This window comes from Harpia harpyja, chromosome 2, assembly GCF_026419915.1.
Source record: "Harpia harpyja isolate bHarHar1 chromosome 2, bHarHar1 primary haplotype, whole genome shotgun sequence".
NCBI lineage: Eukaryota > Metazoa > Chordata > Aves > Accipitriformes > Accipitridae > Harpia > Harpia harpyja.
In genome coordinates, this window is record NC_068941.1 from 74504841 (window position 1) to 74532059 (window position 27219).

Genomic DNA, 27219 nt, shown 5'->3' on the forward strand with positions numbered 1-27219 from the left:
CATACTGCCATCAATAAAAAAAAAAATTCTGACTGCAGTGTGTTCTGTTTGTTAATTCCAGTGCTTTTCAACATGCTTCATATATTTCCTTTACCTGTAAAGTATCAAGCAGTCCAAGAGTAGTTTCCTTTCATCTATAAAACGTTGTTCACATTTAGCGAATAACAAATTAGTTAAGATTACAATGACAAAAACATTTCAATTTGAAAACCTCCCTAGAGGGGACGTGCTGGTACCAAAAATCCATACCACTCCACATAAAATAACCACAGCACACTGTTAATGTGCTTGCTGAACATTGACAAATAAGATGTATAAAGATTTGTAGTCTGATTGTTTGCTCCGTTATGCTAGTATAAAGTGAAATAATGGTAAACACCACTCTTTTGTAGTTTTATTATTAATTAAAGCATTAACTTCACCAGGCAGCTTTAATCTTGTATACTGATTTTTTATATAGTAAAAAAGGATTTTAGTACATCCCCATCATCCATACACTTAACAACTGCAAGGAGGCTGTTGAGGGCTGAGTTGTCTGATTATGTTACTATGCTGTCTCCTGTGGTAGTTTCCATTCACCTTTCTTGGTAGTCAACAGCAAACATGCATGCTTATCCATATCAAGTATTCTTCGTATTTCCAAAATTATGCCTTAATATATAACTGCTTATTTAAATAGATCAGATACACAGCATCAAGTCAAGTTTAAGCCCATGAATGCCATATTCGAGATGAAACAGTTCTTTCTACATTGTTCACTCATTTAGATGATGACCCTAACTTTTAATAAGCTCCAGTGATTTGTGGAGAAAAAATATAATTAAGAAGAAAATTAAGTTTGGGGATGTGTGTTTTAACACACACATTTCTTTGTCGTATTTCAAATGAGAATACATGTAGCCTGGAGACCTGGAGCACCTTCCTCTCTGATCATCCTGCTTTTGCACACACAGCCTGACCCCCCCTAATTTTCATCTTGGGGTTGAATAGAACCCTGCTTCTGCCCAAAAGCCCCAGGAAGTTTTGAATTAATCTTTTATGTTCTTTCTTAATGTGATTGATGCAGAATTGGCACAAATATGAACAGTTCCATCAACAGTGGTTTATCAATCATGTGTCTGCCCTGATGTGAGATGTGGAGCTTTTAAATGTCTAATGCCAATTGTACAACTGTTCAGTATGTCAGAAATCATAAAGGAAAATTCCATGTTTGTGTCTGTTGCTTCTCCTTCCAAGAAATGCTTTTCAGCTGAGCCCTTATGCTGATCTTGCTGAAGTTCCTAGTTAAGAGAACTTGCAGTATAATTAGGCTAAAGGATGATTTGAAGTGGAAAATAGTTGATGAGTAACACATTTAATTTGTTTTGAAGTATGAAGAAAGTGACAAAGATGTGTGTCTGGTTTTCCATTAGAAATTAAGGTCTTTTCTGCTTTTTTTCCCCCCTTTTTTCAGAATGTCATTGGGAAAGCATTTGGCCTCAAGTCTGCAAACACTTGAATACATGAGTAATAAGGAATCTTCTTGATCCTGCTGAGGACTGAGTAAAACAGTGTACTTGTAATACTGGAAATTTCTGAGAAACATTTGAAAAAGAAAACCTGAGACTGAAACAGGAATGATTTCTATTCAGGCATTACACAAAGTTGTTCTAAAAATTCTTAGCTTGATATTGAATCCATTAAAGAACACCTATAAACAGTTTTAGCTGTCTCTTTTGTTCAAACTGTTGTGTAAACTATGCCCAAAGAATTGTTATCACTCATCACATTGGAAGGATATGTCAAATAGGGGCTTGCAGAGATCTGGTACTGTTGGATATCTTTATTAATGAGTTTGGAATAGAGCATATGATTCTTAAAGTTGCAGATATAACCAAGTTGGAAGGGATAGCATGCATTCTGGAGGACAAGATTATAAATAAAATTATATTGACAAATTGTGCAAGTAGCCTGAAACATAGGATGAAATTCAATGGGGACAAGCAGAAAGCACTACAGTTAAACAGGAATAAAACCTCAAAGTGTATGAAATTCTGATAACACGAGGGGATTCAGAGGCTTTTTAGTAAATCAGAAACAGCATGAGTCAGCAACGTCATACCGTGAAGAAAGCAAACATCATACTGGGATATATAAACAGGAGTCTCGTATGTAAGACACATGAAGTAATACTTCCACTCTACTCACTACTCATAAGGCCTCAACTGAAGTACTGTATCCAGTTTTGGCACACCACTTCAAGAAAGTGGAGAGAGGCCAAAGGAAAGCAACAAGAATAATCAGAAGTCTGGAAAAGACAACCCAGGGAAAGACTGAACGAAGAGGAGTTGTTTAGTCTACGGAAAAGAAGACGGACTGAAGACACGCTAACGGTTTTCAAATATGTGAAAGACTGCTGCGAAAGAGGAGGTTATAAACTGTTCGCCATGGTCAATGTGCATAATAAAATAACGGTTTAAAATTCAGTTAGGGCGACGTCAACAAGTTTTCTTGCTAATTGCCTATATGGATAAAAAAGTTAAGAAAAAGGTGGTGTCCTGATCAGGTGGGTTTAGGAGAAGTTAGGCAAAGAGCTGTCAAGAACAGCTGAGCTGAAATGTGGGGAAATAAGGCTGGACTCGGCACAGTGCTTGCTATCGCATTTGCTTTCTGTGTTAGCGCACTTCTTGAAAAATATTAATAGGTCCTGTTGCTGCGCAGAAGCCCAGCCAAGACAGGGACTCGGCCGTGGAGGCGGATGTAGCAAGCGCAGCCCCTCGGTTGAAGAGGATCACCTCTACTAGGAAGCACCGCAGCCGACCGTTTTTCTGCTCTCCAGGGAAATCTCCCGGGGAATTACCCGGTTTTTATTTTCCCTCTGCAAGCCTTCCAGTCGCCTGCCCTGCCCTGGAGGCCGGCAGCCAGCACCCTCCGGAGGGGCGGGAGGGCCCCGCAGCGACCGGCTGCCGCCTGGGCATGGCGGAGCGGCCCTCAGCCCCCACGGCCGTTGGAGCCGTTAGCCCCGCCCCATGCCCCGCCCACCCCGCGGCCTCTGACCCCCACGTTCCTTAGTTACCGCGGGGGGCGTCACTTCGGGGCTAAACCACCGCTGCGCGTAGCGGAGAGTCGGGTTGAACCATTCGTCCGGCCGCTGAGCGGGGAGGGGGGACGACCGGGGACGGAAGTGGGGGCGTCGCGGGTGGCCCCGGCTTGCGCCCGCAGCGGCTAGTGGACTTGTTGCTGTAGCTCCCGCCCGCGAGCGACGCTCTCCCCCTTCCCTCCTCTCCCCCGTTGGTCTCGTCCCGTGCGGGCCATAGCGACGGCGGGCGTGCTGAGGGAAGATGGCGGCTCCGGCCTCTGCAGCGCTGCCGGCTCCGTGAGCGCGGTGCTCGTTCCTTTACCGCTTCCCCTCCTCGCTCCTGCACCCCGTCCCTCCCGGCTGCCCTCCGCCTCTTCTCCTTCCCCGCCGGGGGCGTAGGGACCATGTCCGACTCGGAGGAGGAGGAGAGTCCGGACCGCCAACTCAAGCTAGTGGTGCTGGGGGACGGCACCACTGGCAAGGTCAGTGCCGGCCCCCGCCGGCAGCGCCCCGCTCCTCTCCGTCGCCGCGGTGCCCCCAGGCCCCTGCCCGGCCTTCCCCCTCGTCGCTCCCCGCGGCCCTCCCGCTGAGGAGGGAGCAGCCCGCGGCGGCTTCCAGCCTATCGCCCTGCCGCCGTCGCGATACCCAGCGGCGTGGGGCCGGCTGACCGCTCCCCCTTCACTCCCGGCCCTGCGCTTCTCCCTCTGCGTTGTCTCCCCCGCGTGTGTGGGGCAGGGGGGTGGGCGTAGCGGAGAGCCGGGACGGGACCCTGGTGCTCCCCGGCCGGCAGGCAGGCAGAGGCGGGCTCTTGGCCCGGGAGCCTGGCTCCGGGGCCGCCCGTATCCGCTCCGTGCTGGGCAGCGAGACCCTCGAACGGGGATTCCGTACCCTCGCGGCGCCCCGAGAGGCTTGGTCAACAAACAGACGTGTGCGGCTTTAATCCCCTTTTCTTGAGCCTTAATAAAAGGAGCGGCTAATAACGTAATTACCACGGCGCTGCCTGGTGTGGCGTTTCCCATTGGTGGCCGTGCGCTGCAGACCGCGCACTAGAGCCGGGTCATTAGTTGCTCGGCTGGAGTTACCGGAATAGCCCGAAGTTGTTCTCGGTGGCTGGCGGTGCCCGGGAGGGGGCTGGGGTCGGGGTCGGGGCTGAGCACGTGAATTCGCGGTTCCCGCCGAAACGACGAGCAGGGAAGGTGGTTTAGCTGGGTCTCCAGGCTCTCCATTTCAGCTTCAGAGCTGATAACCTCACGAGGTGGATGGAACAGTTTGCATCTATTTGACTTGCTGTTTCAGAGTTTGGAAAGACCCTTCTGGATCAATTTAGGTTTTGGTGATGACTTTTACAGGGCTTTTTTCTGTCTATAATCAACATAATTAAATACTATTTGTAAAAGTTTGGTTATAAACAAGTTGTACTTGTCTTCTTTTTAAAAGAGAAATCTTTAATCTTTTAAAAAAACCAACGAAGGCAAAAGGGAGGCCACTTTCTTACCCATTAAAATAGAAACTGATCTTTACTATACATGTGTGAACATACCTGTTGCCATACGTGGCCTGAATCCTTTCGTGAGATACACCTGAAAATAGTAATTTTATTGTATACTTGAAGAATACAGTTTTTTCTCTATCATTAACTTTTGAAAACATGGGGAGGCAGAAAGGCTGCCTTTCTCACAGTTCATATGAAAGGTAGAAATACTCTTAGAGGTGGTTTAAATGAGCTGCCTGCTATTAATAGAAATAAGTTCTTAGTGAAAGTACATGCATGGTTTTGCTCGCTTATTTATGCAGAGCTCTATGGAGAAACAAAACATTTTTTTGCCTCCAGTGATTCTAAACCCAGTCTGAAGGGGTATTGTATTCATCTGAGTCAGTAGATGGGCAATTCCAAGTGACTGTGTGATGAGAGCATAATAAATGCACAGGATTGACAGCTGAAGTGCTGTTTCACTGGTAGCGTTCCCCAGGAGTTTTCCATTCAAACTGAGGAATCCTTTCACTATTGCTGTTCAGCACCTTGTGGCAAGACCTCTCACCAAACATGGATTTTCAAGCATTCTTGAGTTTTGATGTGTATTCCTGCTGGTTCCTGCCTTTCACACGTGAGCTGCCACTCACTGAATCTCCTGCTGGCTCTAGGCATCCTGTGCTTCAAGTGCCGTTTATTTTGCATGAGTAGCAGCTATGCTATGGTGGGCTGCTTTTCCTCCTGTTCCCCCTAGATGATGCTGTAATAGAGGCTTCTTCCAGCCATCCTGATGGCCTAGCAGCGAACACTTTCAATAATAGATTTATTGTAAGATCTTGTAAAAATAAAGAAGTGATTGGTCATGGAATGGAAGGATAAAATGTACCTAGTGCTATTTCAAGCACCTCAGAAGACTAAATTGTTGAGGTTCCTCTTCTTTGTTGGCTACTCGTTCTGCTTACTTGTTGAAACATGTGTATGTCAATATGTTTTCAACTCTAAATAGCCTGCCTCTCACATCTGGTTCACAGCTGGTCTTTACACACATGCATACTTAGCCTCTCATTTACTGTGCAAGACATTGGTTTTTCTCTTCCTCTGTCGCTGGGATCGTCAAATAGGAGTAGTGTAGGAAATAATGGAACATATCGTTGAAATATTGCGTCTTGCGTTCAGTGTGAGATGTTCACATTTGACTTCTTTCCATTGCTCCCCCTATTGCCAAAAAAAAAAAAAAAAGGAGAAAAAAACCCCAAACATTTTCTTTCCTCCATCTGGGGCTGTCTGGTCGTCAGTTCTCCATGGAAAATAAATTATGTCTTTGTGAGTTAGCTGGCTGAAGGTGTAAACTTGCTCTCTTTTTCCTCACTCATTGTTTAGAAGCAATGTGATTAAGGTTCTGTGGAAGGGTTGGTAGCAGTTTAAAAACAAACCAGTGTCAGTTCAAGCTAAGGGAAATGTTTCCACTAGCTAGGAGTTGCTCTATCCATGAGGTAAGGGAGGGATGTTGTGCTTCTATTCATTTGTTTTGTGGTGGTTGAATGGATAATTGGATACTTAGATTTTTAAGGGTAGGAATAAGCACTGCTGGAGCAAGCTCTGAGAAGAGTGAAAAAGGAAGAAGGAATGAGAGGAGTGAGACGGAGTAGAATCTGAAAAAGTGTTAGGGTAATGGAAATGGTAAATTGTTGAAAAGAAAAATTGAGGAAGGCAAGGTTGGTTAGTAAGAAGATAATAATAGAGAATGATTTTAATGAACTAGACAAACTAGGAAAACAATTGAAAAGAAATGAGCAGCGGGGACTATGTGAGATGAAAATAAACAGCAATTATTAATAGCAGTTGGCTCTTTGATTTTGATTACAGGATACACATGGCAGCCTTATGCATCTAGGTTTTCAGTCAACCTACTCTTCCTGAGCCAAAATGATTTTTCATTAAAATAAACTAGCAGTACTAGTATGGATTGAAAAAAATGATGTTATAATCCAGGTATTTCTACTCTTGCTGTGCACAGATTGGCTTAATGTTGAAATATATAATGATGCTGATTTGAGCTGGAACTACTCGGATTTGCTACTGTTGAAAATGGTTTTGGGCCTCTGGAAGCAAATCTTGGAGCTATTCATAGGAAGGGAGGTCCTGAAAAATAGGTGTGTGGGAGGAGCAAAGCAGCAGATGTTCTGTCCTTCTGCCATCTGTTGCAGCTGGGATTAAAGTTTGGTAGCAGAAACATCCTACCTTTTCCTTCTTCTCTTAGCAATGGATGATGAAAATGAAAGAGCGAATGCTCAACCTGGTGTGGGAATGTGCAGGAGCTAAACTGTAGGCTGTAATATGGAGTGGTGTTCTTCTTGCTTTAGGATTTTTTAGGATGCCAGATTTTTAAGCATTGTGCCAATTCTGGATCTTGTTGTTACATGTGGGCTCAAAAACCTCATCAATGTCGACAAAAACATTGTTGTCACTGTTCAGTCTTGCAAATGGAAAATTGCATCAAGTGTCCTCTGCAGATTGGCCTAGCTTCATAGATCCATGTTTAATGTCAAAAAATCTTGATAATTTTCTCTTTTTTAGTGAACAAAGTTTCATCAGTAGTTAGGAGTGGGGGTGGAAAGACATCATAAGAAATTCTCTGTGTTGGACAGTTATGTGTTTTTATGCTAGTTAAAGCATCTTGTTGTTTAGCCTAGTGTTCCTTTTCATTTTGTCTGTCTTAAAATTCTTGCCAGTAGGGATAGGACATGACTGAAGGGTAAATATTGCTGTGCTTGGAGAAAGGCATTGGTGTTCTAGAAGGGAGTAAGGGAGGGGATAGATACGTGTTGCTTTTTGGAAAGTGGATTCTCAATTGGCTGGTAAAGTTGGTATGTGAATGGAAATTCATGGCTTCAGAACTATGTGCTTGCATCCCATTGAAATTTGGTTTTAGTTTTTCTTTCTTACAACTATGATACTACACTTTGGCATCATTTTCTGAAAGCTTTCTTCTATAGGATTTTACTCAAAGAATTGTCATTTTCAGGGTTTTCTCTACTAATTTCTGTGTTGTCCTGGTGAGCAGTCAGTATCAGTTAGAGCTGCCTATCATTGCTTGTTCTGTTTGACTTTCAATTTATTTCAATTTATTGACTTTTCAATTTATTTCATAAATATTGTTTGCTTTTTTTCCTATTTACTCAGTATGTAGGTGTTTAGGAGCAGCTTTTTATACTGTGAGTTGTTGACATTGAAGAATAGAAGCAAGAAATTGTCTTGCCTCGCCTGTGAGGTTTGATTGCATCTTCGTTTGTTTCCAAACAAACTTCCCAAATATCCCGTTGTATTTTGCACTTAGAATACTGAAATTTTTATGTATTATTTTTTACTGCTGTCTCGATTGCTGTATGTTAGAACGCAAAGCCTTTTTTTTGTCTGAAAGGAGGGAGTTTGTAACACCAACCTTCAGTAGTGTATTGCTATTCAGAACAGCATATGAACATTTGCTTTGAAGTATTTAAGATAAATGTGTGAACCTACCAAACTGGGTCTAATGGAAAGTCTGCTAGGAAAGTTGGTGGCCTGGTTGTCTTAGTAGAGACATGAAGGAACAAAGCCTTCTTGATATCATGCTATCCTCTGATCTCTACATTAATGGCTGAAATTTTATGAATGGAGCATAATCTTTTTTTTAAAAACAGTCACTGATCACTTATTTATTTTTACAGTTACAGTTCTACCGAACCATTATTTAACTTTGGTTATTTTTTACATAGATTGTACTCAACATACCCTTACAGGCAAAACTGCCATGTAGAATCTTTTATGGCAAGCATGGCAGAGAACAATTTTAGGATTGAAGGGAGTATTTGCATTGTAGAGGTATTTGAATATTCATTGACATAACTTCTTTGTTTACTGTTGTGGAGAAGTTTGAACTGTTGCTCTTAGTTTTTTGTGGATAAATGCTTGTTCTGTGAATAAATAGAGGACTCTAGTCTGGTAATCCAACACCTTCCTTGAGCTTTAACAGTTATTAGAAAAAAAAATTAAAAAGGGGTTAGTCAATGATTTTCTGCTATAAATTCCTTTGCATTCAAGAGCACAGTAGAGGAAAACTGTTTAAGAGAACTTTGCCATGCTGTAGATTACTTGCTGCTCTTATTGGTTGGCTTTTAATTGAATGTATGTTGTTTATTTTTACTAACACCCCTAGAAGCCCTCAGGGAATATTGAGTGTCACAGAGTGATAAAGCTAATATTTACTGAGCCCTTAAAACAAGAAGGGAGTGGTTGCTTGTTTAATGGGGATCTAAATTAGTGTGTTGGAGAATATAGAATACTATGATATAGTCAGATGATATTTTAATCTGTACTCTGGGTACTGGTTACTTTTCTGAAAAGAAAAATTTCAAGGAGAAGACTGTCTGGTGTATTCCTGCAATGTTCTTATTCTTATCTACATCTTTAAGGTCATGACAGATTAAAGATAATGTCTTTGTAATCTTGACATGCTAACTGTTGTGATTAAAAGAATCAGTTCTACTGACTTTTTCGGTACTACAGTCTAAATATGTATTGAATTTTATGTTGTGCATATGTTAGTATTACTGTCACATAGCTGTAGGCAGAAGAGTATTCTCATGATTCATCTTCTGTGGTCTTCACCCTTTCCACAGTGATATAAATATATAAGCATACCCATGCTATTTCTAGTTTACTTGCTTTTTTCCCCATTTATCTATTTATTTTTAATCCTCTCAGGGCTTGAGTTCAGTGAAGTAAATGAAAATGTTGCAATAGTCTTTAATTGATTTTTTGGGTTACTTCCTAAACATATCTTCTGATATCAAAATATCATTTATTATATGTGTATATATATATATGACAGTGGTAGGAATATAAATGTGATGTAGAAACAAGAAAACAGTAAATCTTGTATTATTTACTTCACAGGTAATTTAATAGTTGAATAAATGTTTTTATATTCATACTAGAGCTTTAATGCTAGAGGTCTGGTGATCATGTTTTCATGAAAAAAAAGAGTAAGTTACCTTTTCTTCCTATGTACATTTGACATTATTAGCATAGTTTAGATTTTTGTTATAACTGTTCCATTAATAGAACTTGTCTATTCTCATTTTTCAGAGCTATTGGCACTATTTTGCTATTGCATTTTTAACTAAATGTGCTCCAATGGCAATTTCTAATAACAGTTGATATGACTCACCTCTTTGGGTCTTGATGAACAGAAAGCTGGCAACAAAAATTCCTTCTTGCCCATTTTGAATTTTCTCAGTGTAAGGGTTTTGTGAGGCTGTTAGGCTTTTCTTCTCCTATATATGTAAATGCATATTTAGAATTTTTTTTCTGCAATTACTTTGTTTTCATATTTTCAGATGTAATTTCAACAAGAGATTTGTAAGTGTACACCACTAATTTGATGTAGGATGTAATTTATCTATGTGACATTAATTTTTAATACAGTATTTAATTTTTTCCACAATATAAACTCTTGTATTCTTTATAATTGCACCTCTCCTTTCCTTTTTTTTTTTTTTTAACCTTAGATTGTGGAGCTTTTTCTCTTTTTTCTTTCTTTCCCTTTTCCCTTTTTTTTTTTTTTTTGCCTTGCATGGAGAACTTAAATTGCTAGTGAAAGAATATATATGCCTTGCTTCATTACTTTATGTAGGCTAATTGTGTATCCTTTTAGCAGTACGTAGTAAAAGCTGATTATTAGGTCAACAGCGTATTGGTCTACTTTCATAAATCCACAAAATATAAATTGAAGAAATAAGTTTCCAGAGTTCTGCTTAAAGGAATGATTCTGCAAATGTGCACTCTTAACATGAGTTTAGTTTTTTCTGTGTACAAGAAAGTACTCTTCCTATCTTAGACTTCATGTAATCCCTGATCCTGAAACTTTGATGTACAGTGGCAGGAATCCTGCCACAATTTGGAGCCCCTGTGGGACTCTGCACTGTGCAGATCTCTGTTCCCTCCCAGAAAGTTGGCCTGGGATCATGGTGTTCTGTACCAGGGAAAGACCCTAGTTTTGGAAATGCATGCTTTTTAAAAATAATAAGCTCTTCAGGTATGGATAGTATCACTTAGATTTGTGTCAATTTGAGCGTACTAATGATACCTCATTCAAGTCTGTGTAGTATTTTGTAATGTGAATATCATAGTATCTTTGAAATACAAAGGAAGTATGTGCCTTGCTTCTTTTTGCATAAATTAGTAGTCTTTGCCACCTCCTCTTATTATGTTGAAGTTGTCTGGAATGGTTGTCAATCCAAATCCATGAACACTGTCAGTGTGTATTGATTTAAAAAGTGCTTAACTGTATTTCATACTTCTGGTTTCACACCAAGTTTTTTGCTGTTTGAAATGACAATTTGATATTGTTCTGTTTTAGACATCCTTAGCCACACGTTTCGCCCAAGAAACATTTGGAAAACAGTACAAACAAACCATAGGACTGGACTTCTTCTTGAAAAGGTTAATATTGCCAGGTAAGAGAATAAAAACTAACACTGAAAGGTTGGGCAGTAGTAAGATTTGCAGAAACAGATTCCTCAAAGTAATGTATGCTAAATAAGCTTAGTACAGTGCTTTTTATGGCAAATTAGGTTATTCAGAGAAAATTTTGTTAGTACGTTCTTGCCAGGTGACAAAGGGTTATGCATTTGCAACTTATATTTTTAAGTAAAGCACTGAATTCAAATAAAAGGAATGCTATCTATGTTCGTGATTTATCTCTACTTGAGTGTACTCACTGTCCATGTGGATAGTGTAACATACAACAATGAAGTGGAACTTTAAATATATTCATTGAGAAAGTACATGTGTTTTGAAAGAAATATATATATATTTTTAAATGAAATACACAACTTGTATTTGAGTTGTGTGAGAGAAGCATAATGCAGCTATGGAATCGCAGTGCTCTAATATGTGAATGCTGTTTTATGCAAGGCAGCATGAAATTGCTGGCATTTAATAGACCACTAAAATTTAGGGTCCCTTGGCACTCATAAAAATACAGTTTGAGCATTCAAGATGTTTCACTTCACGACGGCAAAGAAACTATTTAGATGCCAGTTGCAGCACACTGCATGGAAAATGCAAAGAAATAATTAAAAAAGAATAGTTGCTGGTAGAAATTTGTCTCCAAACAATTGGGGGTTTGAAATAAGTCTTTTCATTGATTTGTGGTTGCTCAATTTCTAAGTATGAAAGTATTTCATTAAATGCATTTTCTTCTGGCTTCAGAAATAAGAAGTAGTTAGAAAAATTATGTGTAATTATTAAAAGTTGTAGTGAGATATGATAAAGTTGAAGCAAGTTCTTTTTTCCTTGTGGAGGGTGGGGAGGGAAGCAAACCCAGAAATGAAGCATTTTAGCTATAACCTGAAGTTATAACAAAATATATACAGTTCTTGAACTTATTTTGTTAAAATTATATTGCCAATAATTTCTTGATTATGTTTATATATTTTCTTAAGTGAAAGAGAATAATCTTTTCAGACTATTCCTGCATTCACTATTTTGGTTTGGCCATTTTGCCGTACTTTTTTAATATCTGGTAAGTGATAAAGTAGCAAATTTCAGTGCTTATTTCTCCATAAAATCAACAGAATAATTTTTTTATTGTCCTGCTCATGCCTCTAAAAATACCAGTGTGCATAATACTTAACAGCAGTACTTGCAACTGGAATGTGTACACAAATCATGCAGTGTGCATGCTGAGAACTTGTATTTTGCAAGTTTTTTTCCAGCTGTTAAACATACAGAAGCTATTAGTACATTACTGGGATTTTAAATATGTTGAGTAGAAAATGGAAAATTATCAACTCTTGATTCATTCATGTTTTATTTTCTTCTAGTTTATTTTGTAATAAATTCAGAATGTGGATGAAAATAGCACCAAAACAGCAGCAAAGCCTGTACATGTATTTTCCTCATTTATCATTAACAAAATAGTAATGTTCATTGAATGTATTCATATTCAGGAAGAAGCATTTTTCTGTAGACTGTCATTGTGTTTTTGCCTATGCCAATATATGTTTATGTACATATGTATTTCTGTGGTTTATAAGTAAGCTGAACTGGTGGTGGGGAGTAAGAGAGAAGGAAGGGAAGAGGGAGGGAGGTAAAATTTCTAAATACTGGAATGGGAAGCGTTACTTAAGGAAGTGGATTTTTCTAATTTCTTGATTAGTTCTGGGTTTGTAAAGCTGCTGTGTTTACTTGGAATGTTAATTCATACTGCTGCACAGAAATTATAATGTGTGTATCAGTAAGGAAGAAAGCCTTGATTTCTCTTATTTAGCAGGAGAATTGATGAATAACTATGGTTGAGTATTTGATTTTTTTTTTCTTTTTTAAATGTAAGCAAAGATTTCAGAAGTTAAAATTGCTGATTTCTAGAATTGCACAGTAGTTTACATTAGGCCACATTAGAAATGCATTTTAGCTTGTAAAATAAAGTACTGTTTCTCTGTTTTTTGTTTTTTTTAAAAATACAAGGTGTGTTTGTCTCCAGTTGTTTTAGTAACTGATGCAGTTTTGCAGTGAAAAAAGTAAATATTTTACATGGTAAAACAATATGGTTTAATACAAATAGTAAATCCTTTGATTAATTTTGAACAATATCACTTTTAGTGTTCAACTGTTGACAAATTCTCTTCATGGAGTTTGGTCAAAATATTTTTTTCAAATGCAAGTCAATTTCAGTGTATTTATTGATGCAGTATCTTGTATAGTCTGGATGCAGCCACAGTGTAGATTTTACTGCTTAAATAGTGTATCTGTTGGTCAGAGGGTCTGCTGATAGAGATTCTTAAGAGCCATAGTCGAATACTTTTAGGAAGGTTGTGGGTGCAGTACAGTAAACAGGATTCTTCTGTTAAAAGCATTTTTCTAAGTCGTCAGTGCAAAAGGTGGGCAGACTCATGTTTTTAGTTTCATCTTGACTGTGCAGCACTTTAAGTAAGGTTAACCAATGCACCAAGTGTACTTCTGCAGGATCACTACTGGAATCAACCCAGTGGCTTCAGTTCATACCAGAAACAGCCTAGGTACCTGCACTGTGTTGCCTTAGTTATTTTAACTTCGCAGTTGTGTGCGTTTTCTACAGAGTAAAGAAGTGCTAGTTTTTTCTTGTTTCTTATCAGTGTATTACATATTATTTTTATGGGATTCTTCACTTATTTTTATTGGTACGTTAACCTTGTTTCTAAGAACTGTCTTATTATGCATGGTTTATTTTTGTTTTGTTGTCATTCTCCAGTTTGTATGTTCCTCTTAAATCTATGAAAAAATAGATTTCTAACTCCGCAGAAAACTTCATGTGCTACTATCGTAGTTGTTAATTAAATATTTGCTAGGCAAATCGTCCAGAGTTTTTCCTTCTGTCTGAATAATCCTAACATCCTTCTTTCTCCCCCAAAATCAGTTTGAGCACAAAGCAAATATTACAGGACCTGATTGGAAAAAAGGGAAGATGAAGCATTTTGCACTGGAGATGATCAGCATGCATTTCAGTAGTTAGTGAGGTCTTAATTAAGAACCACTTCACCTTAAATGAACATTCCAATCTTTTTTCCCCAGTTTCTTTTTTCTGTTGTTAGTGAAGGAAAGTAAATAATTCATAATAGTAGATTTTAAAGTTGAACAGTCACTGTTAGACCATTTAGTTTAACTATCTTCCTGCATTAAGGTTTCTCAGATAATTTCATACAGTTATCCAGATACTAAGCTCAGTATGCTGTGCATGATTACTACTCTTAGGAGCAAAAATGAAGTTAGAAACTTTTTAAAGCATTTGAACACAAATTTAGGCATCTGAAAACTGTTGAGTTTGAAAGTGACAATATTTATAAAGCCTTTTTTCCAAATAGCTGGCATAATGACATGGTAAATTTCCAGTAGAATACATACAATCAAGTTAGAGGTGGTATACTGCAGCATGGTGAGCTTTTGAGCATGTTTAGTTTGTTTACACACTGAGGATGCATAGTCATTTCAGACTGTGGATGGACCAGTTTATCCACGTTGGATGCTTTATGGAAGACTTTCCTGCATTGTTTGCAGTCACTTATGTTCTAAGCTTTAGAAATAATTAATTAAAACATAGTATATGCACTGTTAAAACAAATAAGCTTTTTATTCTATGAAAGGTTGCCTTTATTGAACTGGAGTGTTTATGATGTATTTACTAAGCTCCATGTAGAAATTCTTTATCTTTGTATTAGATAAAACTCAGTGTAGCTTGAAAGTATTGTGAATAGATTGTCTCACATTCATCTTTATATATTTGAGACCAAAGTAGCAGTTTAGGAAATCTGCGCTTTTAACCAGGTTAAAGCAAGATGCATCATAAAAATATAATGTGGTATATTTAATACCAAAAGTAGCATATATTCAGCTATATAGTTCTAATTTGCTGTTTATATTCACTGAGCGCTGGGATATATTTCCATGGAGCACACTCACTTGCGTAACTAATGTGAGTGTGTTAGTTATAAATTGATGGCTGAATAGATCACATTGTGTAAAATAAGGTTGTTAATAACATAAAATAGTTGAATCAAGAGCGTATGTTTCTTAGCAGCCCAAAATATTGTGTTGAGACTCAATTGTTGTGATGTGGAATTTGTTGCAATTTTTTTTTTAAATCTAGGAATAAAATTAATAGGCAGTTATGATTATTTGTGAGTACGTAGAATTGTTATTAACATGTAAGTCATGTGAGTTGTATGTAGATTAGAAGAATTTTCATCAGACCTTACTGTATTAGAGTTTGGTGCTTCCAGGTAATCAGTACAGTTTTGAAGAGTTCTCACCATGCAAAATGAGCCACATTATACTTCAGTATGTGTATGCATGTGGTGACATACATTGCTGTGTGTGTATGTTTAATCTGTGGGTTTCTGAGTTGTTAGCTTGCAGAATGTGTATCACTTGTAGGATATTAAATATTCTGTATTTACACTGATTTTTTTGTTACTTTGTTTTTGAAAACCTGATAACAGTTTCAACATAGCTTAGAGACTGTTTAGAGTATAAAGGAAAAAACTATTCTTGGTGTAGATTTTTCGAAGATTAAATGATGTAAATCATGTCCAATTTAGTTGCTTGCTTTGGAGTGGTGGGTGGAGGAAATAATCGTGGTTTGCATCCTCAACTTAGATCTGTGTCAGTATTTCCATTTTTTAATCTATCCATTATATAATTCCTTAACTGTGTAGTACTAAGAGCATCACTACCAAAATACAGTTACTGTGCAGATTTTCCTTGCTTCTAGATTTGTAAAGAAAATTTGGAGGGGGGGAAAGGTTCACAGAGTATGAAATAATGTGGTTAAGCTGGCATTAATTGTATTCCTTTCGATTCCAAGTACTGCTCTATAGAACTTTCTCTGTGAAGTTTTACATGTTTCTTCAGTGAAGTATGTTATATAATTTCTAGTCAGGAATGTTATACTTTATGCAATTCCAATTCTTTTCTGTTAATATTAAATATATTAATATTTAGCTATAGTTTTACTGCATCTTAATGACTTACCTGGACACAGGTGACTTTTTCCAAAAGATACAGTCATCTTCATGTTGAAATTTAGTAACTATTTATTGTATACTTACAAAAAGCTATTGCTGTTGATATGCTAGAGCTGTATTACCTGCTGTGATAATATATCTTTAATTTTATTTGTATCTAAATTTTCCAGGTTACACAATATCTGTATCATTTTCTTTTTCAGGAAATTTGAACGTTACTCTTCAAGTGTGGGATGTAGGGGGGCAAACGATAGGAGGCAAAATGCTGGATAAATATATTTATGGAGCTCAGGTACAGTATAAATGATAATTGTATCTATAGTAATTATATAAAATTCATTGAAACTTTGTTCTTAAAATTATACATATCTTACAGGTTGTTGTTTTGCAGATCTCAAAAATGTTGAATCTCTGCTTAACCTAAACGTAATTGGTATTATTATTCAATTCTGATTTTGGTATGTAGTTAATTTTTTAGAGCTGCTTAAAAAGCAAAGCAAAGGTGCGCGTTTGTAGATCTGAATAATTCTCAAGAACAGATGTATGTTTCCATGCTTTGTGTCTTGAGTTAAGAAAAGCAATCATAGTAAATAGTAAAGGCTATTTGGATATCCACATGTTAGATATAGTGGCTGCTTTTAGAACAGATGCCTCCTGGGGGGAGAAAGTAGAAGGAGGAAATTAAGAGCAATCCTACACCATTAAACTCATATATGCAACTGGGGTTATAAGAGGGCAAACAAAAGGAGGCAATCAGGTAGCTAAATATTTTTGCAGAACTCCTATCCAATGAAAATTAATTTTATCTTGAGATTAACTAAACAACTTGAAGTGAATGGTAGGATTAAGTAAGAGCTAAATATTATAACAGTATCTTGAGTTATGAGATGATTTAGGACTATATGACAAACTTCTTAACATGAGTGGTCCTAAAATGTACTCTGTTCTTTAATTTGGAGTTTGTAATGGGAACAATACACATAACATGCTTTATTATATAATGTTAATATTATCTGAAAAGAAAAGAAATGCACCTATTTTTTCCCCTAATACTTTAAGCAATAGGAATATGGAATCCTAAAACTTTATTGGACAGAAACTTTGTACTAAGAAGTACAGCACAGGGATCGCTATTTAAGGAGATTAGGATTTATTAGTTAATAGGATAAAGACAAACTTGTCAATTTAACATTTTGTCACTTTTAAAATAATGTCTAAAAGTTTTTAGCTGTTGCATCTGTTTTATAGCATTTTCTTACTTTTTAATAAAAAACATTTTGCTGCCCTGTTAAAGATCTACCAAGCAACAGGAGAAAGCAGCTTCCATGACAGAGGGAATTTGATTAATCACAAATTGTTGCCATATGCCCAAAGTAAACTCAATGAAGGAAAGAAAAGGCTATTAACTTTTTCTGTATTGGATTTGGTGATAAACTTAAGAGTTTCTTCTCAGCAATAGCGGGTAAAAAAGTTAGTACCAGTGCCCCGAAGTAGCGAAAAGGTTGATATCAGTAAGCCTAAAGTTACGAAATTTTGATTTTTAGTCATTCTGAGCACATTAACAAAAAACTCTATATCCAATCTCTTCTCCTTTAATCCTCCCTGGGACCTAATAACCTTATGCAGGCTGGGAATCAACTGGAGAGGAATCAACTGGAGAGCATCCAGTGAAGGGCCATGAAGCTGATTAATGGGCTGGAGCATCTCTCCTATATGAGGAAAGGCTGAGAGAGCTGGCACTGTTCAACCTGGAGAAGAGAAGGTTCAGGGGGATCTTATCAATGTATATAAATACCTGGAGGGAGGTTGCAAAGAAGATGGAGCCAGGCTCTTTTCAGTGGTGCCCAGTGACAGGACCAGAGGCAATGGGCACACACTGAGACACAGGAGGTTCCCTCTGACCATCAGGAAACACTTTTTCACTGTGAGTGTGACGAAGAACTGGCATAGCTTGCCCAGGGAGGTTGTAGAGTCTCCATCCTCAGAGATATTCAAAAGCCATCTGGACATGGTCCTGGCCAGCTGGCTTTAGGTGACACTGCTTGAACAGGGGCCTTGGACCAAATGACCTCTAGAGGTCCCTTCTAACCTCAGTCATTCTGTGAAATGGCTTTGGAGAAAAGAAGGCTGGGGTCCTACTGGAGAAAAAACAGTTGAGTGGGAGTCAGCAATGCACCCTTGCAACAGTAAAAGCTAACTGAATATTGGGCTGCATTAGTAAGAATGAAGTAGGCAAATCAAGGAAAGAGATTACCATCCTGTCTGACATTTTTGAGGCTACATTTGGAGTACTGTGTTCAGTTTTGGGTTCCCCACTACAAGAAAACCTTTAAAATAGTGGAGTAACTCTAGCAAAGGTTGCTGCAAAAGAAGTATGTGTACCTATGGTGTGTTGCACTTGGTCAGTGCGTGTGGTGCAACTGGGATTTTAAACATCTTGTTTGTAAAGTACACAAGCTGTACACACACACACATAGAGTAGATGATTTGGATCTGTTGCCGAAATTTTAATCTGCATGTATTCTCCAAATCTAAATAATTCAGATTTAAAGTATAATGTGTAGAATAGCTTGCAGCATGCATACAGTATGCATCATGCTTTTATCCAGTATATGCAGATGACCATAGCCTTGTATAGACTTCATCTGCTTGATCATCATGATATTCAGAAATCACAAGTGGCTGAACTCTTGGTTTTCCACTCAGAAATCCAAATGTATGGTAGACTTACTTATAAAATACTACAACCAGCTGGAGATGGAAATTTTGAGAATTTACAGCAACTGAACAGGTTATCTACAGTCTACAGTTCACCTGATGTTGCTTGAATTTGATCAGGATACCAGGAGGAGTAAGTGGAGCATCCCCCTGTACTTTGCTGCAAACCTTGCCACTGGAGGTTTCCTTCTCTTTGAGAGCTGAATCAATTCTCTAGGATAGATCTTTTCATTAAGTTACTCTTAAGGTGCCATTTTTTAACTGAGACCCCTGATTTATTGTGCCATGTTTTAAAATAAGAGTGCTAGATTTGAGGATGAGAACCTACTTAATTTGCTTGCGTGGTGGCAGTTGGAGAAATTGTAATTCGCTTGCTGTCTTGAAGCAGTTTCCTTTTTCCCCTTTTTTTTTCTGTGGTGTTGCTCATCCAGAACAATATAGTTGCTGCATCCCATTAGCTGAATTTCACTGATGGGTCAGAACAACTCTCCAAGCTGCGGGGGAAAAAGAGCTCTTTGATCTTTATATTTATAAATAAAAGGTGCTAATAAGCAGGTTTCTGTCAGTGTTGGTTAAAACTGACACATTTATCTGAGAATTGAGAGAGGCTAAGAATAATTGTATAGTCAGTTACCACAGCTGAACTGATAGACAGTAGCTCATTCAATTATGGCAAATCAGTCGCATGTGTTTGAGTTACTGTATCCTCAGTATCAGCAAAGACAACAGTGGTGAAGTATATGCAGACTGTAAACTGTTTTCAGTTGTAAAAATAGCATTTCTGCAGATGTGCAAGATATCATAATGAAGTTAGTCTTTGCTAAAATGGATATACTGTGACTAGAAAAAATATTTTAGAATTTTGGTCTGACATATTTCATGAATATTAATGAAAATTAGAAAGTTAATTTTGTTTCTTCATACTAAAGTCAGTCATAGGATGAGGGCAGCTGAGGATAAACCTGAGGAAGAAAACATACGGTTTTAATTAGTGTTTTCTGTAGCTTTCATTTATTGTGACAAATCTTGGCATAAACTTGACACCTTTAAAATGTTGATTGTCTAGTGTGAATATATTGCCTGGTTACAACACTTCCATAATAGCAGTTCTGCTGTGTAATAGCACTGCTGCTGTTTGCGTGGTAAATATTTCGGAACCGCTCCCATCTCTTACCTGTAATTGCTGCCCCTACCCACATATCTAGTTTAAAGTATCTTTACGAACTGGCATATGCTACCTCATAAATTGGGTTGTTAATAGAATAAGAGTACTGCAGACTCTACCTTCTCCAGAGACCAGCAAATAATTTCTGCAATATTCTCAGTTTCCAATGACCTATTTTTGAAAATACTCTATAATTCCAAAACAAAAAGCACTCACACATGCACTAATGTAGGCAAAATGTCTTACTAGAGCGCAATTATGCAAGGAGAGACTATTTGCCACGTTGCTGGAGACTAGAAAATTAACATGCTGTTCTTGGCATGTTGTCCGCCATGTGTTTCAAACTTTTTTCAGGGCAGGGAAATGCACTACTTTTGTGTAAAAAGGCCAGTGTTAATTTTCCACCTTAATTCCTCATGCATAATAGGGAAACAACAGCTTTTATACTATCTACTCGTTCTGTTCTCCATATACTGTAAGTTTGTGGAAAATATGATGTATTTGTGTGAAAGCAATGATGGGGTTTCTATGTCAAATAAAACAAGGTGAAATAAATTTTAGCTATGGAGTTATGACTAGTCCTTCATTAATTATCTATATCATACTAAGTTCCTTATAGAGTGCTGTTGTGGCAAAAATCTAAGCAAGAAGTATTCTTTATGACCTGGATGCCATGCTGCCTTTTTTTGCATCTCTAAGATGTCATACCTGCCATCTTTGTTTCTTAAATACAGCAAATATTGACAAGATTCAAAAAAAGAATTATTAAGAAAAGAATATGCTTTAGATGCAATGTTTTAGATCATGGAGAAGGGGACCAAAAGGAAGTTAGGTGAGCTCTAGTTGCAAACTTTGTTCAATTCTTTCTTTCATGGTAAATACACTGTGAATACCCTTTCTTCCACAGGTGTAGGTAGGCTGCAGTTGGCTAGAGGACATGTAGCAGAGTAGCATCTTGATGAAGAATTAGTTAGAAACAGTTGGCCAACCTTAAATGCTAAGATTCTATTAACTTTATCTTACATCTAAGTCTGATTAAACTCTTCAGTGCTGAAGATGGTTTAGATAGTCTGGTTTGCTCTTCTGCAAGCTAGTGAGAGAACTTGACCACTGGTGAAAGAAGCATGCCATGTGCTCTTTCTCATTTACAACTTTCAGCCTTATGTCTGTTTTTTTTTAACCTTTACAATATCTGTCCTTCAGCTTCTGTTTCTTCTTTTCCACTGAGCATTTGGTAACATCAGAATGTCCTTCCTAGAGCAAGGCTTGTATTATGAAAGACAAATATATACATGCACAGGCATTTGGGTAGTTATAGTCAGGAGAAGTTAACTAAGATGTGAGATACTAAGGAATAAATTGTACAAAAGTTGGAAGAGGGAAGTGGATGTTTAATATTAGATTTGATTAGTAAAGTAAAGGAGGAGAGATAACAAGGGAAAAGATGGGTGTCATAATTTTTAATTTCCTTGAAGGAACTGGTGAAAGCTGTTCCTCAGAAATTAATAGCAGCCATGTAAATACAATGAACAAGAACTCACTTTGCCAAGGAGTTGATGGCATTGAAGGGTAAGAGATTTGTATTGCTGTCATAGGCAAATAGGAATTGAAGGGATCTCAGTAAGATCTGTTGCCCTCCTCTGAAGCTATACCTGTATAATGTCTATTTCATTTTTATCAACCTTCAAAAACCCTCCAGTGTTTGTGACTCTGCTATCCCTGAAGGTGGTGTATTTCAGAGCTTTGCTATTCTCATTGTCTACTTTTTTTTTTTTTCCTAGTATGTACCCTTGATATAATCTTTTTGCTGTAAGTTAAACCTATTGCTACATGTCATATTGATCACAGAATTGTAAGAAAGTTCAGGGTGGAAGGGATCTCAGGAGGTCTCTAGTCAAACCTCTTGCTCAAAGTAGGGTCTGCTGTGAGATGGCACTAGGTTGCTCAAGGCTCTATCCAGTTCCTTCTTATAAATCTCTAAGAATGGAGACTGAGCAACCTCTTGGGCAATGTATTCCACTGCTTGATTCTCCTCATGGTGAAAAAGCTTTTTCCTTATATCTAGTTTGAATTTCTCTTGTTTCAACTTATGCCCATTGTGTTTCATCCTCCTGCCATAGACTACTGTGAAGAGCCTGGCTCCACCTCCTTCATAGCTTCCTCATGGGTATGGGAAGGCTGCTTTTTGGTCCTCCCAGGGCCACCACCTCTCCATGCTGAAGAATTCTGGTTCCCTCATCTTTTCCTCATTGGACAAGTGCTCCAGACTCTGATCATCTTGGTGGCCCTCTGCTGAACTTACTCCACTTCATTGATGTCTTGAGTGGCCTAAGGCTGATGTATTACTTTAGATATCATCTAACAAGTGCTGAGTAGAACAGAATAGATCCCTTGGTCTAGTGGCTGTGCTTCTGCTAATACAGTCCAGGAGCACATTGGCCATCCTTGCTGCCGGGAAACATTGCTGGCTCATATTTGGCTTGCTGTCTACCAAGATCTGCAGGTCATTTTCAGTTGCTCCCCAGCCAATCAGTCCCCCCAGCCTGTCTTGTTTATTCCTCCCCAGCTGCAGGGTTTTGCGTTTGTCCTTGATGAATGTTGAAAGGTTCCTGTTCACCCATTCCTTGAGCGTGTCTACATACCTCTGAATGGTAGCCCTGCCCTCAGGCATTTGTTATCTGCAAACTATAAGAGCGTATAAAAAGAGAACTCTTGTTATCTTCTCTTGAAACTTTTACCAATGTCATCATGCCTGCCATCAGTCTTATGTTGAAACAGTCCAGTTTTTTCAATTTTCTGATGTCAGTCATGGTTTCTAAACCTCTGATATTGTTACTGGTCTTTTCTAGTCTACCCTTTTCTTGACATTCAGTATCCAAAGCTGGATGCATTATTTCACCTTGAATGTTTCATGCCAGTGTAATACTTGCCTTTTTGCTACGAAGTTGACATACTCAACTGTGATCTACTAAAACTCCTTGATCCTATTGTATAGAACCTGCTACAAAGCCAGATGTTTCCTGTTGTGCAGTTGATTATTGCTTCCTTTGAACTTGTCATGGTACATATTGAATTGCATCCTATTATTTTTAGATTGTTTCTCATCATATAATCTAAACTCTCCTCAAATAATCTTGCAGTCTCTGCCAGTTCGTTGTCATCTGTGAAATTAGTTTAATAAGTGTGCAGTCTATTTTGTGATCTAAGACACTCCTCATGAAACTATCAAGTAAAGCTCTGCCCAGACAAATGCCTGAAAAAACTTGACTTGAAAAATCTCTTCTATTGACAGTGCGTCATTGAACCAGCTAATTTTGTATGCATTGTATTGTTTTTTTAAAATATTGTGAAAATTTCATGTGAGGAACAGTGTGCAGTTGCAGGGATTTTTTTTTTTTTTCCAGATGTGAACTCCATGAGAACAAGTGCAACAGAAGCCAATTCTGACTTTATTCCTCATTTACAAGATACTTACTTTATTACGGTGTGGTGGAAAGCAGGGGCAGAAGACTCAATAATTGAGAGCAGAGTAATTTGTGAGAGCTGATCTTAGAGTTATGGAGGGGAGAAGGTAGACATTTGGGCTGTTAATAGGCTGTGCTTTATAATACCGGATATTAGCTCTGAGGTGTCCTCAGTAATGTCCGCTTTGAGTATTTGTTACTTGTAGCCTGGTCCAAAACCTCTGAACTACATGGGACTCCCTTCTTTTTGACTTCTGACCACATCTTTAGTTTCTTCTTTGAAAGTTTAAAGCTTGCCAGTAATTCTTGCTTGTCTTCTACGACGGTGAAGGAAGGGATCTGGCCTTTCTCCCCAAAGGAGAGCGGACGCATGACAGTCAGGCAATGTGCAGAAATGTATGATTGAACTGATTTTATTTTTCAATTTTTTTCAAAAAGGGAACAGTGAAACTACAAAAAATATTAGCTAAAATAAAAGTCCTTCTTCAGTGTGATTTTTATCTTAATATTAGTGTGAAGTGCTTTTTGGGTTTTTCATAAAGCATATGCAGTTTGGAATATTTCTAAGATAATTAATTGTGCTCTTTACTGAATTGCCATTTTTTTCCTGCCCTTGTAGTTCAGTTAGCATCTGAAGTAGGAACACATGGAATGCAGGAGAAATACTGTAATAAAATGTGTTTATTACAGAAACTTATCATTCCTTTAATTATTCATCAGAAGATACAATGCCATTATTTGTTAATGTTCTATGTTATGATAATAATAATTTAGACTGATGAAAATTTTACCATCTTAAAATATTTTTACAACCTGTAACATTTTAAATATATCTTTTTATTTAGGGTATTCTCTTGGTTTATGATATTACCAACGGCCAGAGTTTTGAAAATTTAGAAGATTGGTATAATGTGGTAAAAAAAGTGAATGAAGAATCAGAAATACAGCCACTTGTGGCCTTGGTTGGAAATAAAAGTAAGTTATTCATGCTTAAATATTAATTGAAATACTCTGGATGTTGCTTTCTATTGAAGAAATGGCACAGGGCATCTATCTTTAGTAAAATGAAACTACATAACTACATACTGTCTTGTGTGTTGTTGCTGTGTACAGGTGACATATTTGGGTGTCCCTCATTTTCAGCTAAGAAATCTTACAGAAATATCCTTATTAGCATATCTGAGGTCTTGATCCTGGCTCTCTTACCCTTTTGCTATTGAAGATGATAAAAACAACATAAAGCAATTTTAGAAACAAAGTGGTAGAAGCAGATACATAATTTTTTAACAATGTAAATGTATTTATTTGAACAACAAAAAATGGATTTGATTTTTTTTTACTGTCCAAGTAATTAGTGTCCATGTCACAATGTCTGTATCATGAACAAACTTGAAACAAAGACCTCATCCAGCAAGTTAGTATTGTTTAGAAGCATTTGAAAACAATGTAGATACAGCACTTTCATTCAGAACCATTAACTGTAATCTTGCTACTGTGATGCTGTAACATTTTATGATATTAATTATGAAAGACTGCTTATTTTTTGGGAAGAAAACAGAGAAGCTCTTAGAGTTACAATATATAAATAGCTCTTCTGAAAGTATAACATAGACAGTGTTGTACTCTAGCAGACCAGAGTCAATAATACAGATTTTGTTGAAATTCAAATGAAAAATATTTTTCACTGATTTCTTTTTTGCTCCAAAATTTGACTTCCTAGCTGGAGTTCTGCAAATCTTAAGAAGATTACTCATGAAACATTGGAAAGGTAATTTCTACATACAAAGCTCCAGTCTCCAGTCTCTCATCCATCAGAAATTTATCTGAAAATAATGGAGTAGTATGAATCGAGATCTCCTAAATTCTGGACTTTCCCACCCCCCTTTTTTAATTTTCTTTTTTTTCCCCCTCTTTTTTTCATTTTTTTTTCTTCAGCACTAGCTAAAATGAAGGACTATCATTGCCCACTAATTTACTAAAAATAATTTGGAGAACAAGAGCCTCAGACATGTAGTCCTCCTTTATGAAAGCAGTACTTTATTTAAGGTGACTGTCTTCCTCCTGGGTGCTTAGTTTTATTTTTTATTCTTTATTCCTTCCCATACATTTTTTTTTCCATAGCCTGACCTATACATTTGGTCAGAAAGAGTAGAAAACTGATTTGAGTCAAGATCTTGCCCAGACCGGCTACTTGCAGTTATGTCCAATTATCAGTTAATTCTCTGTCTTTTCCATAGATTTTTGTCTGTGCATTTGGTAACCAACAAATGGAATAGTAAAATTTAATGTAGAATTTTTCTTTTTCATAATAATTGTAAGTCATAAGATCTTAATAAACCTAAAATCTACAGCTGGTGTTGAATCTTAAATTTAACTTCCCTTGTAACTTACTTTGCAGTATTTTAATCTTATTTAATACAAAGCGTATTTGAAGTGTGCTTATTTCTGTGTTGCTAATACCACTTCATTTGCACCAGAAATAGGAGAGTAAGCCTTATTGTTAAGATTAACAAATGGTTTTGAGTTTCAATGCAGTAACTTAAAACTTTTATAGAAATGTTGCTGTCAAATACTTTGACTTATATTGTATAGTATAAATGAAACTATAGTGAATTGTGTTTTGTGCACTTAGGATCTTAGCTTAAATTTGGTGTTGACAAAGTTCAGTAATCGCAATGGATCTTCTAGTCATTAGTGTGAATTAGAGAGGTTTACTGTGTTTTGTGTGAATGATGTGTTTCGTTCCTTTCTACCTTGACTACTTTATATATTTTCCTCTGCAATAATCTATAAGCAGCCTCCTCAAGTGTCATACCAACATTTTCAGTGGATGTATTGTAAACAAAAATTAACCCAGGTTGCATGGGAGCTACACTCATTTTGATTTATAGCTACCAAGATGGTCTTAGGGCGGTGGTTATCTGTAGCTTATATAGGGGGTAGGAATTATCAGGTACCACTGTATAGTGGATGGATGAATGATTTCTATTCTTAGAGATATTAACCAGATCCACTCCTCAATAAAGACTAATAACTCAGATTTTTAAACAGTCTTCATGACAGATGAGGGCACAGAGGAGAATGCATCAACACTAATTAAGAATGTTGACCGTTTCTTCGTCCTAGCCATGATTAATTGATCTTGAAGTGCTATCTCTGAACAGGAAGTGGTATGCTGTTACATTGCGAAGTTTAAAGGTTACATTTTAGTGTACCCTTTAACTTGCATTTACATACAATGTAAAATGTTTTTACTTATCTTATCTGAGCCCAGAAAGAAACATTTTCCAGCCCGGATACGAATGAATGTTTGGTATACTGTGTACTAATGTGAATCTGGCTAGTAACAGGACATACCCAGTCTGCTTTTGGATTCTGTTACTGCCTTATATGCTTAGTCTCCCCAGTTGTACTCAAAAATTTCTTCATTAATACTAATTTTGAGATTCTGGCTTATTAAAATTCAGAACTATGCATTCATTCTCTTGTCCTTCCCAACCTCCCCCAGATGTTTTCTGTCCTTGTTTCCTGTGGGCTTGCACTTGTTAGGTCCTTCACCTGTAATTAAGACAAGTGTTGAGCAGCAAATGCAAAGACCCCTGTTCTTTTGAGTCTTAAGCCTGATTAAAGTTCCTGTATGCCTGACAGCAGGTCCAGTCACCTGAGCCTCACACATGCTCCTGGGATTGGAGGGTAAACTACTTATATGTAGAGACTCCCTTAAAAAGAAAACCTTGTCCTGTGCTACGGTCAATTTACCAACTCATTTGAATAAATGTAGACTGCTACCCTGTTTTAAA

At 37.5% G+C, this 27219-nt stretch overlaps 1 protein-coding gene across 3 annotated transcripts in view; it reads left to right on the forward strand.

The window, feature by feature from the left end:
* The first annotated feature begins 3158 nt into the window (after nucleotides 1-3158).
* RAB28 (RAB28, member RAS oncogene family) overlaps nucleotides 3159-27219 on the forward strand; it is a 63899-nt gene continuing 39838 nt past the window's right edge. The window contains exons 1-4 of one of the 3 annotated variants that reach the window (XR_008234166.1): nucleotides 3159-3540; nucleotides 10930-11026; nucleotides 16276-16364; nucleotides 24265-24394. Coding sequence is in view for 2 of the 3 variants with exons in the window: in XM_052780461.1 (XP_052636421.1) it covers nucleotides 3463-3540; nucleotides 10930-11026; nucleotides 16276-16364; nucleotides 24265-24394 (394 nt within the window). In the remaining variant the exon portion in view is untranslated. The remainder of the gene's footprint in view (nucleotides 3541-10929; nucleotides 11027-16275; nucleotides 16365-24264; nucleotides 24395-27219) is intronic. The other 2 variants (XM_052780461.1, XM_052780462.1) reach the window with 2 other exon arrangements.